At 41.2% G+C, this 16,209-nt stretch overlaps 1 protein-coding gene and 1 long non-coding RNA gene across 2 annotated transcripts in view; both read right to left on the reverse strand.

Moving 5' to 3' along the window:
- Window positions 1-1,259: 1,259 nt before the first annotated feature.
- Window positions 1,260-16,209, reverse strand: part of LOC118386090 (rho GTPase-activating protein 6-like) — a 57,216-nt gene continuing 42,266 nt past the window's right edge. Inside the window, exons 5-11 of the mRNA XM_035773498.1 lie at window positions 14,486-14,681; window positions 14,236-14,291; window positions 13,971-14,106; window positions 12,928-13,076; window positions 11,683-11,862; window positions 8,400-8,497; window positions 1,260-3,160 (exon numbers count right to left, since the gene is read on the reverse strand). Coding sequence (XP_035629391.1) covers window positions 2,986-3,160; window positions 8,400-8,497; window positions 11,683-11,862; window positions 12,928-13,076; window positions 13,971-14,106; window positions 14,236-14,291; window positions 14,486-14,681 — 990 coding nt within the window. The 3' untranslated portion in view covers window positions 1,260-2,985. The remainder of the gene's footprint in view (window positions 3,161-8,399; window positions 8,498-11,682; window positions 11,863-12,927; window positions 13,077-13,970; window positions 14,107-14,235; window positions 14,292-14,485; window positions 14,682-16,209) is intronic.
- Window positions 4,399-8,386, reverse strand: LOC127931070 (uncharacterized). Its single transcript, XR_008139689.1, has 3 exons — window positions 7,700-8,386; window positions 7,377-7,508; window positions 4,399-4,696 (listed from the first exon to the last, which is right to left on the reverse strand). It is a non-coding gene; the product is annotated as an uncharacterized LOC127931070 (long non-coding RNA).

The following is a 16,209-nucleotide window of genomic DNA, read 5'->3' on the forward strand; positions in this document are numbered from 1 at the left end:
ATCGAGAACAGGACATTCCGTTTGGTCATGGTTCCCTCTTGTGGCCGTTCAATTAAATTATTTGAATCTAGGTCACAATAACATCAACAAACACTGTATTTTAATTTACAACATCTATATGCTCAAATATTTAGTATAATCTCACAAAAATCATACTCCACCCTTAAGCAAACAGAGTTAAGTGGCGAAAGGACCATATAGGATTGGGCATGATAACTCACCCCACCCATAAAAAGATAAGCCAAGTAATCAGGAAGCGAGTTTGCCTGTGTTCCAGTCTGGGGAGAGGAGAGGTGAACTCCCTGTGGTTATGTCTGGGACCCTCTGGTCCACTTCCTGGTTTGTGACAGGGGTCTCTCAGAGACCAGACAGCTCCGGCTCCGGCACTTCATTACAGTGTTGAAATGTGCCAGAATTAAATCTTTATGGAGTCTGCGGAGAAGCTGCACAAAGAGACACCTTCCGCTCCAGTTCATTAGAGTGTGAACCACTCACATTGTTCCTGACTTCCCTTTACACAGAATGGGCACATAAGAAGTAAGAGCGAGAATAAATCATTGTAGTACTTGTAGTAGTTGGAGCATACTGACAGAACTCTGTGAAGTAGAAATTAAAAGGCATTTTAAAGACAGTAAGAGGTTATTGCCACATAATCTTCTGCGCCATTTTTAGTTTCTATGTATAGTTTTACAGAGGATGATAACAAGATGATAAAATTACTAATATCACATCATGGAAGTCATAGGAAAATGAACATACAGTGAAACAATCAGGCGGAAGAAGGGTTCGAGTTGGCAATAATACAGTCTTAAAGCAGCTTGATTAGATTAAAAACATGTCAATACTGATGTTGCACAAGGTACCAAAGCACGACTATTAGCATTAGCAACGTACTAGCATGACTAGCCATCTCAGAGACAATACTGTGGTTGTTACTATGGCATAATGTTTGGTCAGGACAAACAAACAATATTTCCCAGCAAATATTCAAACAACAAACGGGGAAAAAACTCAGTGAAAGTCATGACCATATTTATATCTTATAGTACAGTGCCTTCATTCCCCCTCAAAAGCTATAAAACAATTATTGGGGAGAAAAAAACAAACTAGCTTGGTACATTTCATGACAGTGGCATTCGAGCACAAACTGAGTGATGCTTTTCTCTTTTTCTATACTCCGTAATGTGAAATTACATTCATAATGTTCTGTATCTTCCAGTTTCATTTTTCCCTTCAAATAATCTAAACAGTTACATAGATGCCAGTTACTGTTTTATTTGGATGCGTGAACAAATCAAAGACTATTACAATCACTTACAGAAGGCCACAAACATTAAAATGAGTTATAAAAAGCGTAAAATGAGTTATAAAAAGAGTGTGACCAAAACAGTTAAGTTCAATATCCCTATCAAAAAACACATTCCATTTTCATGTTTGGCAATAGCTCCACCAAGATACAAATAACACAGACACTTGCAGCATCAAACATAATTGGATTTCATGTTTCACTAAGAAAGTTGTATTTTATTTTGGTTATAGCATATCTGCATTATATCTCACAGGGTGATATTACAATATAAATATAAGCATTACATGTAGGCTATTAGTACCAATACGTTTAGGATACATTCAGATTCATTCTCACACCATTGTTCTGAGTTGAAATAAAAAATTAAAAAACAAAGGAAAGAAAATGAAGTATACTATGGGTAAACAATAGTATCATGTCAGTGATGCTAATTTGCATCTCTGTTGGGGTACTGTCTTAGTGGCGAAGTGTTGGAGTCAGACTTCTGAAATATGAAAACTGTAAGACACACATCAAGAGCGAAATGACAACATTCACTCACAGACAATTGGCACAACTCAGTAAGTTTAACCTACAATTTAGAGAACGACGAAGTAGTTAGAGCGAGTGCGTATAAACATCACATCTACTCTCTGGTAGAGTGCATTGTCTGCTGATAGGAGCTGCCCTATCTGACACATTTCCTTACAGAGGACCAGAGGGGGTCGTAGGGGCCACAGTCTGGGGCCCAGGGCTGCTGCTGCCCTGGGGGGGGCAGTTATGGATTCTGTTTGGGTCACACACCCAGGTTGATGCGTGGAAAGTTAGAGGGAAGGTGTGGAGAAGTTCCTCTGAGCAGTCCAGAGTAGGAAGGGGGATGCCTTCTATTCACCCTGCCGCCAGGCCTGCCTCAGAGGGAGGGACTGGCAGGCTGTCCCATTCCACCCATTAGCGCAATGTCCTCTGGGCTGCAGCCCCCTGGTTGGCCCGGTGGTCAGTGAAGTAATAACAGGTCTGTATCCTCCAATCTCTGCCCTCTCTTCGTCAGAGGGCTACTGCTGCAGCAAGTCACTGGGGGATGTGGCCTGCACTCAGGCATACCAATTGAGGTGTAAGTTCATCTGACACGCTGTTTGCTGTTGTTACCTTGGTGACCGTCGAGTCCCTCCAATGAGCCACAAGAGCTGCATTTTGAAACGTCGTCATGGGAAACTGGGGGAAACCATTTACACATAATCAAAGTCTTATCTCCACCTAGTGAACATGTAATTTATTCTAGGTTGCAGAGTTTCAAAGAACAAAGAATGAGACATGCTATTCAAAGACAATGAACGTACCAGTGATATGATGATCCATAAACCTTTTCCTTAGAGAGGAATGCCAGACACCCCAGAAATGTTAATCAGGTTTGTCTAATAGAAAAATCTGAAATATTCTTCATATTAAGCAGCAATATACAATACAGTGTATTAGTGCTATTTTCAGAGATGAAATGGTCAACAACTTGATCATTGGGCAGCTCCGCACCTCTCTGATTCAGAGGGGTTGGGTTAAATGTCGGAAGATACATTTTAGCTGAATGCATTCAGTTGTATAACTGACTAGGTATATTCCCCTTTCTCTTTCCCCTTTGCCTGTGGAGGGTGAGTGGTACTGTAGCTGTCGCTGGGACAACCTTTGACGTGGCCCACCAGTGTCTACTGCTCAGGGACCTTGAAGAGCTTGTCAGAGAGGGGGCTGCTGTCCCCCTGGTCTTGGGAGAGCAAGAGCTCCGACAGCACTGGAGAGTTCATTTCATAGGGGGACACATCCGCACTGGAGGCCTTGTTGGAGTCACTGGAGCAGTGCCTCATCAGCAGCAGGCCTGGACCACTATTGGAAAGAGGAGAGACATTATGAAGAATCTGCGCCCTAGTTACAAAGTATGCCATAATGTACAGATAAGAGGGGGGATTTGTAGTTCCATATAAAGCAATTATAATTGATGAGCAAATAATGTATTAATCATTACTCACACATTTGTACATGTTAACCTCTTTAGTCAGACATTTATAAACAACTTTCAAAGTATTTAATAATGATTTATAAGATCATTCATAACATGTTTGAAAAAGGCCTTTATAAACCACATATTTTTGCCCACGGTCTCATCTAAAGTGGGCTATTTATACTTTAAAAATACTTCATAAATCTTTGGAGTGACCAGTGTAATTTCTCCCAAAAAGGAGCACATGCCATTGATAGACATTCCAGCAGTACCTGATGCTCCTTAAGGTCTCAACATTGCACCTAGAACATACAGTGTCAATGGTTAAACAATAAGCACAGAATACAGAGGATGTTTAAAACCATTTTATTCCAAAACAGTTACACTGTTGTAATAGTTTGATGTATAACTTCACATACACTCTATGCTGAATAAAAACTTTTTTTTTGTCTGAAATGCTAACATAAGCTTTCCCTGCAGTGACTTTTCTACCAAAATCAAAGTGTGGATTCCATTCACTCCTTAGAGCAGTATAATCTCAGTTAACCCAAAACTAAAATCTTAATTTGGTATCATCTGGTCAGCTGCATGATTAGGTTCTGGGTCCATACGTGTTAGAAATTGGGAGCTCTGAATTGCAAAGTCTCCAGCCTTGCAAAAGAAACAATACACACAAATCCAAAAAAATGAAAATTAAGAAATATCAGTACAAGCAATGTCAGAATCTGGAATACAAATACACACTATCGTTCAAAAGTTTGGAGTCACTTAGAAATGTCCTTGTTTTTGAAAGAAAAGCACATTTTTGATACATTAAAATAACATCAAATTATAGTGTACACATTGTTAATGTTGTAAATGACTATTGTAGCCGGAGACGGCTGATTTTTTAAAGGAATATCTACATAGGCGTACAGAGGCCCATTATCAGCAATCATCACTCCTGTGTTCAAATGGCATATTGTGTTAGCTAATCCAAGTTTAGCATTTTGAAAGGCTAATTGATCATTAGAAAACCCAGCATCCCAGAGTTGCCTTTTCACTGTTGACGTTGAGTACCCGCAAAACACAAGTCTCAACGTCAACAGTGAAAAGGCAACTCCGGGATGCTGGGTTTTCTAATGATCAATTAGCCTTTCAAAATGGTAAATTTGGATTAGCTAACACAATGTGCCATTGGAACACAGGAGTGATGGTTGATGATAATGGGGAGGGACATCCTCCAGTGCGGATGTGTCCCCAAGTAGACTGCGAGGGTGAGGGTGTGATTGTCCCTCAACCTTGTCTTCAGCCTCAGCAGCATGATGTCCAGTCTCTCCAGCCACTGTTTGCCATTGATACCATGGGGACAGCCTCCATAGACTGCCTGGTGCACAGGTGACATGTCTACAGTGTCTGAGAATCGACAGTCCACCAGTGTCCTACAGACAGAGAGAGAGAGATTATTATAAAACAAATTACATTTGATTTGTCACATGCCTCATAAACAACAGCTGTAGACTAACTGCTAAATGCTTACTTATGGGTCCTTTTCCAACAATGCAGAGTTAAAGATAAAGGTCCTGAGCTTGGTGATGAGCTTGGAGGGGACTATGGTGTTGAATGTTGAGCTGTAGTCAATGAACAGCATTCTTACATAGGTATTCCTTTTGTCCAGGTAGGTGAGGGCAGTGTGGAGTGCAATAGAGATTGTGTCATCTGTGGATCTGTTGAGGCGGTATGCATATTGGAGTGGGTCCAATTGGACAATTGACCTGTGTTTCTAATGATTTTGGGGCAAAAGTCACCTATTACTGGTTCCCGGAAACCCTGGTACGTTTGTATGGTCACTGTGGGGATGACATTGTCGACGCACTTATTAATGAAGCTGGTGACTAATGTGGTAAACTCCTTAATGTCATCTGACGAATCCCAGAACATATTCCAGTCTGTGCTAGCAAAACAGTCCTATAGTTTAGCATCTGCTTCATGGGACCACTTCCGTACTGAGTGCGTCACTGGTAATTCCTGTTTGAGTTTTTGCTAGTAAGCAGGATGATTACAGTCTTAGTGTCAGCATCGGTTTGTGATGGTAAATAGACAGCTTCAAAAATTATAGATAAAAACTTGACCGGTAAATAGTATGTTCTGCATCTTATCATCCAGTAGTCGAACACAGGTGAGCAAAAACTAGAGATTTCCTTAATATTAGAGATCGGTTTTGACGATGAATAGAAGCACCAGCAAGATTTATATCTACAGTTGAAGTTGGAAGTTTACATACACCTTAGCCAACTACATTTAAACTCAGTTTTTCACAATTCCTGACATTTAATCTTAGTAAAAATTCCCTGTCTTAGGTCAGTTAGGATAACCACTATTTTAAGAATGTGAAATGTCAGAATAATAGTAGAGAGAATTATACTTCAGCTTTAATTTTTTTCATCACATTCCCTGTGGGTCAGAAGTTTACATACACTCAATTAGTATTTGATAGCATTGCAATGCATTGCATTGTTTAACTTCGGTCAAACATTTCGGGTAGCCTTCAACAAGATTCCAAAAATAATTTGGGTGGATTTTGGCCCATTCCTCCTAATAAGAGCTGGTGTAACTGAGTCAGGTTTGTAGGCCTCGTTGCTCGCACGCGCTTTTTCAGTTCTGACCACAAATTTTCTATAGGATTGAGGTCAGGGCTTTGTGATGGCCACTCCAATACCTTGACGTTGTTGTCCTTAAGCCATTTTGCCACAACTTTGGAAGTATGCTTGGGGTCATCAGACCAGAGGACATTTATCCAAAAATATGATCTTTCTCCCCATGTGCAGTCTGGCTTTTTTATGGTGGTTTTGGAACAGTGGCTTCTTCCTTGCTGAGCGGCCTTTCAGGTTGTCGATATAGGACTCATTTTACTGTGGATATAGATACTTTTGTACCCGTTTCCTCCAGCATCTTCACAAGGTCCTTTGCTGTTATTCTGAGATTGATTTGCACTTTTCGCACCGAAGTACATTCATCTCAAGGAGACAGAACGCGTCTGAGCGGTATGACAGCTGAGTGGTATGACAGCTGAGTGGTCCCATGGTGTTTATATTTGCGTACTATCGTTTGTACAGATAAACGTGGTACCTTCAGACATTTGGAAATTGCTCCCAAGGATGAACCAGACTTGTGAAGGTCTACAATTGTTTTCTGAGGTCTTGGTTGATTTCTTTTGATTTCCCCATGATGTCAAGAAAAGAGGCACTGAGTTCAAAGGTAGGCCTTGAAATACATCCACAGGTACATCCACAAGAAATTTGTGGAGTTTTAATGACTCCAACCTAAGTGTATGTAAACTTCCGACTTCAACTGTATGTCTGCATTCAATCACGACTCTGAGAAACAATGAATATTATAGTTTAGGTCCCGTTAATTATTTTGAGTCCAGGGGATTAGGGCCTGGTCCCGAGTAAGCAGAATGTCCAGAGCTTGTTAAAGTAGACATTTTCGTCCAAATCAATGTTAGTGATCGCAGTTCTGATGTCCTGAAGATGTTTTCGGTCATAGGAAATTATGGCACTACGTAAATCATTAAAAGTTACCAGCTAGACCAGAATGAATACCAGTCATAGATATTAGCTAACTGTCATCATAAGGCTTAGGCTTCAGGCTTAGGTTCCATTAATTCTTGCTTACTATTTTTAGGAATCAGACACCTAATGAGATAACTGATTACATAGCTAGCTATCTAGCTAATAATTATATAGGTATCATACATTTTACTAGTAAAATAACAATCCTGCAGCAGCCCTCTCTTAGTTGTGGTTGACACAAATTGAATCAGACACTAGGTTGTTCACTTGAGCTCTTAGCTAATACCAATGACAAATGCTCTTTAAGCATTTTATTTTGTACAGTTACTGTGTCAAAGCAAATTTAAATAAAAAAAGACAAAGGCAAGAGATGAGCTAAATCGTGTAGGCTAGCTAGCTAGCTAAGTCGTCTCGTTTTTGGCTGACTGACTATTCGGCTTGTATCAGAAGTTCATTTCACAGGCTAATTTCATCAATCGGAAAAATTACTTGAAAATGGACAGATTATAATTACCCACATAAAAACGAATTGTATACAGTTTCTTACCTTACTATTGTTATCCTGATCTCAATGTCAAAGTTGTGAGAAAACTTTTAGGTCCAGTAGAGGCGAAGCACCTCCCGGTGGCAGCATTCATTGCCTTTCAGTCCCGCACTAAAACTCACAATTTTCTCAATTCTGACAATGACACACTGGCGTCAGTCATTAATAGGGGCAATTCAAGAGCTCTACACATATTTCTAATAAACTGTTTTTTATATAAAAATCCCCAAAATAGAGATGTTTCTATGTTAAATGCACATGTTTAGTATTAGTGGATGAAATACATTTCTTTGCTTAGCTTTACTTCCTGAAGTGTTTCCATTCACCTGTAAGGGTTGCCCTATTGCCTGGAGCAAGTGAACTGAGCAGTAGGCCAAGTTGAGCTCTAAAGTTGCTCCAAGTGTTCGTTTTTTTTACTGGAAACAACAAAGCTGTAAGGAATTCCAATGCCCAAAACGGATCTTTCTGGTTCATTCCCATTGTTCAAGTGTAATACGGATGATTTATGGCAGTTATGGAGTTGGGCAAGTTGAGCATGCTCTGTGGCTGTCCCATTTGGCAGGGTATTTTTAAACTGAAATCAAACAAACTGAAAACAATTTGAGACAAGGTGTCTCAAAACAAGTTAATATTTTTACCTGCTACACTGGAAGTGTAACTTTTGGTCTGGGCGAGCTGAGCGCGAGCCACTTTATCCTTTTACTCCAGACTGAGATACTCTATATAGGAGTAACTTTACCCTCACGTGGGTGCTAACAAGCTAGTAGGCATGCTAGGTAGTGCTACATATCAACAGCCAATGTAAACCAATCCAGCAGGGATTGGAAGCTACATACAGTATGTTGAGCTTCGATTAGTTCCTCGCACCACAATATAGCAGAAGATTTGCATTAAATTAAGCTTTGCCCAACTTCAGTGCCGCCCTGTTCAGCGCACGTACGTACGCACACACACGAACCGCACTGCACTGCGTTCAGAAGGCCATAGTGCAAGGCCATCGAAGCACACAGAAGGCCACACACTCACGAGTGCTGAGAAGCCTTCCTCCGCAGTAGGTAATCCACCACATCAGGATCCGTCTCCAGCAGACTCATTAGAACCTCATTCTGCAGGTCAGGAGGCACCTGGGAGGGCCAGAAATACAACATCTTTAACTGGACATCTGAATTTAACTGAGTTGGTACATCTATCTCATTCTGTGTTAGCTTAAACTGGATATGTACAGTAACTCCCTCAAGAAACAATCAGCTGCTCAGATGTAGGCCAACTTTTGAGCCAGATATTGACACAATAATGTACAGTGCATTCGGAAAGTACTCAGACCCCTTGACTTTTTCCACAATTGTTTCGTTACGGCCTTATTCTAAAATTGATTTAAAAAAAAATCTTCATCAGTCTACAGACAATACCTATAATGACAAAGTGAAAACAGGTCTGTAGAAATGTTTGCATATGTATAAAGAATAAAAAAACAGAAATACCTCATTTACATAAGTATTCAGACCCTTTGCTATGAGACTCGAAACTGAGCTCAGATGCGTCATGTTTCCATTGATCATCCTTAAGATGTTTCTACAACTTGATTGTAGAAAATTTCAATTGGTTGGACATGATTTGGAAAGGCACACACCTGGTCCCACAGTTGACAGTGCACGTCAGAGCAAAACAAAGTCATCAGGTCGAAGGAATTGCCCGTCGGGCTCAGAGACAGGATTGTGTCGAGACACAGATCTAGGGAAAAGTACCAAAACATTTCTGCATCATTGAAGGTCCCCAAAAACACAGTGGCCTCCATCATTCTTAAATGGAAGAAGTTTGGAAGCACCAAGACTCTTCCTAGAGCTGGCAACCCGGCCAAACTGAGCAGAAATGGGGGAGAAATGCCTTGGTCATGGAGGTGACAAAGAACCCGATGGTCACTCTGACAGAGCTCTAGAGTTCCTTTGTGGAGATGGGAGAAACTTCCAGAAGGACAACCATCTCTGCAGCACTCCACCAATCAGGCCGTTATGGTAGACTGGCCAGACGGAAGCCACTCCTCAGTAAAAGGCACATTAAATCCCACTTTGAGTTGGCCAAAAGGCATTTAAAGACTCCTAGACCATGAGAAACATGATTCTCTGGTCTGATGAAACCAAGATTGAACACTTTGGCCTGAATGCCAAGCGTCACGTCAATAGGAAACCTGGCACCACCCCTACGGTGAAGCATGGTGTTGGCAGCATGCTTGATGAAAATCTGCTCCCGGGCGCTCAGGACCTCAGACTGGGGTGAAGGTGCACCTTTCAACATGGCAACGTCTTTAAGCATACAGGCAAGACAATGCAGGAGTGGCTTCGGGACAAGTCTCTGAATGTCTTTGAGTGGCCCAATCAGTGGCCGGACTTGAACCCGATCAAACATATCTGGAGAGACTTGAAAATGGCTACGCAGCGATGCTCCCCATCCAACCTGACAGAGCTTGAGAGGATCTGCAGAGAACATTGGGAGAAACTCCCCAAATACAGGTGTGCCAAGCTTGTAGCATCATACCAAGGCTGTAATCTCTGCCAAAAGGTGCTTCAACAAAGTACTGAGTAAAGGGTCTGAATACTTAAGTAAATGTGATATTTCAGTTTTGTATTTTGTATTAATTAGCAAACATTTCTAAAAACCTGATTTTGTTTTGTCATCATGGGGTATTGTGTGTAGATTGACGAGGGGGAAAAAAACTATTTCATCCATTTTAGAATAAGGCTGTAACGTAACAAAATGTGGATAAGTCAAGGGGTCTGAAATCTTTCCGAATTCACTGTAAATATGTACTCTGAAACACTAAATTACAAGAACTGACGCAAGGATGTGTCAAGAGATTGATAATATCGCTCAAGATTTACAGCAGTTCATGTACAGTTTGAAACTACAGTACCATATGTTAACGCATGCTCATATTAGATTATTGCTTAGATTAAACAATGGCCAAGAGAATGTTGTGTACAGGCTAACATGTTTTTGTGTTGGAAGGTCCTACAGACTAAGGTTAAGAAAAATAGAGCTAGGTTAAACAGGTCATCCACAGTTGCTACATCCATACTCACTGGTTCTTGACGAATATAACTTATAAATGCCTCATGAGCTAAATTCAACTGTTGTACCCTATCAGAAACTAAAATATAAACTTATTTTACTCCAATGTTTTTAAACCTTGTAAATGTAAACAAATACTATTTATTGCCTCAAAATATACAAAAACTATCATTTGTATATCTTGGATGGTCAATCCTTGCTCTGTTTATGAATTTAAGAGTGTTTACATTTCTCCAGGTCCATCCCTCAGATTTTTGCGGATTGCCTCTAAGAAAAAAAAAGCTTGGTCCGAAAGGAGACTGTAATAATATTCCTTAAGAGTCTACACCTGTGCGTCTATCTAAGTAAGATAATAAAAAAATCCCCATCAAAATCTGTCAGTTTAAACTAGAGATATCAGTTTTTTGCATGGGATGCGTCTCAGTCCACCACATCCACCTATGTCAGCCTTCTGCATCTGCGGTGGAAGCTGGCTGAGCTACAACGGTGTTCGTCAGACCATGAGACAGCCCTGAAATTGGTCTTCTCACAAAAGTGTCTATAGCTTCCGAACGGTTTGGCCTACAAAACTAATATGACCACTCTATGGAATGATGAGACTCTCACGAACATGATGGTGTTTTTGCTCTATGACCCCCACAAGTGTCATGGGACCCGTCTGAAGGTAACCTATACAAATGAATGGTAGTATGGAGGTCGTTTTGAGAAACAAACAAAAACATGTCCTGAGCTTTCTTATATCTTCTAGATAGGACAGACACGTCAAAACTTTATGATGTATTTTTTGACTGTCTTCTTTTGCCCTTTATGTATGTGTTATTCAATGCGTTTCTATAGGTAGGAAAGGCTAAATTCAATGTTGTTTTAATTTTAAAAAATAATCCATGTTCCAAAAAGTGTTTAGTTATCCTTTTCTTAGACATTAAAAGGACACGCACAGGAGTGAAAAACAACGGCACAAGTTCATTAAGCCTCTCTGTACTGGGTCTTGGTTTAACGAGGCTTAAGCCTTCTCGAAAATGTATAAATGTCATGTTTACATTTCATTAGATGGAGCCACTCTATTAAGCTTGAGAATTCTTCTAAACACAACTCTTCCTGGAATGGGGAGCAGTGACTAAGAGAGTGAAATTCTTTGTCAGCTGTGCCACTTTTTTACCCTGTCGTCTATCTACTGTGATAAAAGCTTATCTATCCGTCCATTGGAGCCATGTTCTAGCGTTTTCCATAAGAGATAGCTTACCATGAAGAGGGTCTCGTATGTGTTGATCATCCTCTGTACCACGCCTATGATGGCTGTACTCTCCTCGGCACGGGCAAAACTCTGCACAGCAAACTCCTTGTCCAAGCTCTTTTGCTTGTGTAGAAGGTTCGGCCCAAAGACGGTGGCCAGGTTGAGCGATGTCATCTTGTTCCCTGTGATCTAAAGTGGACAATGCTGGATTTGACACTAAAACGATGAGCACACACACACACACACACACACACACACACACACACACACACACACACACACACACACACACACACACACACACACACACACACACACACACACACACACACACACACACACACACACACACACACACACCTTTCTGGGAAGCTCTCCTAACTGCGCTGGCATACCTGAGCTCCTTCTGCTCGGTAGGATTAAAGCTGTTATGCATCGTCACGAAATACCCAGTGATAACAGGATGAAGAAGTTTGAATTTATTTCATTCTGGCGGTCTGACCAGCAGCCCCTCAGCCTCAAAACTCACAGGCCTTGGTGCGTGATTGCAAGGAATTTTCCTCTGACCGTTTGCGATTACAGGAAACATTTCAGGATTATACCGAAAGCTACAATGACGGATGTTAAATTTGAAAGATTATTCAAGGTGACGATGAATAAAAACTTCAGATGACTTTATAAGTCTTTCTTTAAGTTGAATGAAGAATAACCACAGTCTTATAAGTGATTGTTGTGGTAGCAAAGGAACACAATTCATGCACACGGCTGACTTGAAGACTTCTCCTGTCTCACCCAAATGTGTAGACATATTCACAAACTGAGAGGAGTGTGGGAATGAATTTGCACTTAACATGCCCTGTCAACATGAATAAAGCCTTGTCTGTCCATCAGAATGTCAATGGATCCTCAACATGTACTCCACTCTGCTCTAGTTTCGGTTTGGCAGAAGTACTACTACTGCATGTTATTAACCATGTATTCCGTGCTGGAATGTAAAATGCTGCCAGTATTTCAAAAGATGACTATGACCTTGTCATGGATATCAAATACCCAACATTGGGTGTACTACTACAACATTCATGAAATTTGATTCCAGACGAAGGGAGAAAAGGACAGTAAACTTCAGCCATTTTATTAGACTACTGATATCCCAACCAGCGTTCCTGTCCTGTCCTGCCCTCCTGTCCTGCCCTGTCTTCCCCTGTTCTGTCCTCCTGTCCTGCTCTGTCCTATCCTGCCTGTACCTGCCCTTACCTCCAGTCCATCCCTGTCCTGGCTGTCCTGGGCATGGACGGCCACCGTGGCCAGGAACTCCAGGAGGCGTTGAAGGGTGTCACTGTTGCAGGATGGGAGCAGGCACATCAGCAGCTGCATGGTGATCTCCTGGTCTGAATGGTCCAGTACTGCAGAGGAGGACACGATAAACCTCATCACAACTCACTCTCATTTCTTACAGCTACAGAACAAGTTGACCTCGCTTAACGATAGAGATTGTGTAGGAATTAGCTGTATGAATTATGAGCGAATTGTGAGCTGTCTTATTAACAGGCTTAAGCAGTGTAGGAGTGACTCAACATCCTTTACACATGGAGTTGATGAATGCTATGTGAAGTGTTGTGCTGAGAGTGTGGCAAAGCATTTGAGTTATACACTGTAGCGGATGTAGTGTACATGAATGTGGGATATGGGGCCAGCGTGGGCTGTTCAAGTTTTAATGTCATGTGCACAAGTACAGTGAAATGCCTTTCTTGCTAGCTCCAAACCCAACAATGCAGTAATCAATATCAATGTAACACTAAAAATAACATAAGGTAGAACAAAAACACACAATAAATCAAATAAAAAATAGGATGAACACGAGAAAATAAGAAGCTATATACATGGTCAGTTTCCAATACCACATTTAAAATATGCAGGGACACTGGAGTGATAGAGGGAGATATATAGATATAGGGGTAAGGTGATTAGGCATCAGGATATGATAAATAGAGTAGCAGCAGTGTAAATGATGATTGTATGTGATTGTGTGTGCGTGCGTGTAGTCAGTATAAATGTGTGTGCATGTTATGTGCGTGTTAGAGTGTCAGTGTGCTTGAGTGTGTAGGTTCCTGTGAGTGTGCATAGAGACCATGCAAAAATATAAATAAAATACAAGGTTCACACGTGGTGTTGATGAAGGCTATTTGATGTGTGGCGCTGAGATTGTGTGTTATTGCGGTATGAGGTTTGAAGTATGGGCTTAGCAACATGTGAGTATGTGATGTGTAGCCAGGCAAGGGAGTGTGTGGGTTCCTCACACATGGTGTAGAGCTCCCTGGTCAGTAGGGGATCAGGCATGTCCCTCAGGAACTCCTTGAGCAGCGCAGCCACATCATGGACACAGTGCTCCTCATCCAGTTGGATCTCCACACCCTGGTCATATTCCTCTCTCAGCTGAAGACAACAACACGACACGAGACAACATCCACCACAGTTTAACACTAGAAACATACTACGAAAATCATAGTGTGTTTAATGCGCACTCATCTACTTGTCAACCAGCATTTTCCAGTGAAACCTTACCTGCCGTACCCTCTTCTTTGAGCTCCCTACACGGAAAATGCCAACAGTCTGTAGACCTAAATTAAATGGCGAAATAGAGGACAAGTTTGCTGTAACAACAGGGAAAGGGTGTAGATTAATCCAGTCACGATTAAATCCTCTGCAAATTATATCGCCTTCAGTGAATGATTTACATGAAAGTCTGAGTTGCCTGGCTTCTCAACTCTGAATTGGGGCACAATATGCTTAAGAACGACTGCAGTATATGTACCATGTTTCTCCAGGTACAGGCAGCAGCTCTCCACTACCCTGGGCACCTGTCGAAAGATATGGTTGAGGCTGAGATTCTTGTCCTTCTGCTTCTTCTTGTTGCTGGGTGTCTCGGCTGGTAGAGACAGCTGCAGGACCTCCAGCAGACGAGACTGGTTGTCATCCAGGTCAGTGATGTAATCCACAGACACTCCTCCCTTGCCAGATACACACAGACACAGGGTTGAGTGAGTCAGGGGTTGGAACCGATTCAGGGAACAGAGACAAAAAACAGAAAATAACTAACATTTTCGAGGAACAGAACCAGAACAGAGAACGAAAGGGATCTATACTGTTCCAGAACTGAACCATTAGTTTTATAGCATAGGAACCGGTTAATAACGTTCTTTAACATTCTGGGAATTGTTTTCCAGTCCAACAAAAAATGCTGCAAAGTGCCTATGTAAAGCCCTCACTGTCACTCAGAAACTTATTCTAGTGTCTGGCTGCCTGCCAGCTGAAAATCTTTGCCAGTCAATTTTGGTGTTCCTCAAGGTTCCGTTTTAGGACCACTATTGTTTTCACTATATATTTGACCTCTTGAGGATGTCAACGGAAAACATAATGTGAACTGTGAAGGACCTCGGCGTTACTCTGGACCCTGATCTCTCTGTTGATGAGCATATCAATATTGTTTCAAGGACAGCTTTTTTCCATATGTGTAACACTGCAAAGATCAGACATTTTCTGTCTAAAAATTATACATAAATATTAATCCATGCTTTTGTTACTTCTACGTTAGACTACTGCAATGCTCTACTTTCCGGCTACCCGGATAAAGCACTAAATAAACTTCAGTTAGTGCTAAATATGGCTGCTAGAATCCTGACTAGAACCAAAAAAACTTGATCATATTACTCCAGTGCTAGCCCCCCTACACTGGCTTCCTGTTAAGGCAAGGGCTGATTTCAAGATTTTACTGCTAACCTACAAAGCATCACATGGGCTTGCTCCAACTATCTCCTACCTATCTTACCTACACGTATGCTACGGTCACAATAAGCAAGTCTCCTAATTGTCCCTAGAATTTCTAAGCAAACAGCTGGAGGCAGGGCTTTCTCTATTTCAAGTTGACATTTTAAATGCTTCAGCTACATTTCAGGATGACATTTAGAACGTTTTAAATGTCATCCTGAAAATATAACTGAAGCATGTCAATCAAAGACAAAATGGCAGATGCTGTGTGTAGGCTACCTGCCCCTCCCCTCCCTCTGAAGCATGCATAGTCTTCTGAAGTTACAGGCCTGATTCAGAAATTAGGGAGAGATTTTCTATTAGAGAACAATTCTGAACTTTTTCAAAGCTAGTTAATGATATTAAAGTTATTACGTTTCACATTGGATTTATTAACTACCAAAAGATAAGATGTGATTTAATTTTAGTGCTGCTCTGCACACACAAGCTTGTTAGTTAGCTAGCTTGTCAGCAAGCTTTGGTCTAGCTCTCGAAAACTCGGCATTAGGAGGTATTATGTGTAATGTAATGGAACTGAGAGTCATGATCAAGGGCTAGCTTTGGTCCAACGTTAGTTAACCCATCTCTCTGAAGTTCAACAACATTAAAAGTTACTTCAGAAAAGCTGCTCCTTTGTTGGTATAATTCTGTGGGTCTAAAAGATTTTAACCGGTCCAGAACTTTATTTTGCTGGTCGGAACAGTGGAATGGAACAAAACATTTTTGGGGGTT

Source organism: Oncorhynchus keta, chromosome 7 (assembly GCF_023373465.1).
Source record: "Oncorhynchus keta strain PuntledgeMale-10-30-2019 chromosome 7, Oket_V2, whole genome shotgun sequence".
Classification (NCBI taxonomy): Eukaryota; Metazoa; Chordata; class Actinopteri; order Salmoniformes; family Salmonidae; genus Oncorhynchus; species Oncorhynchus keta.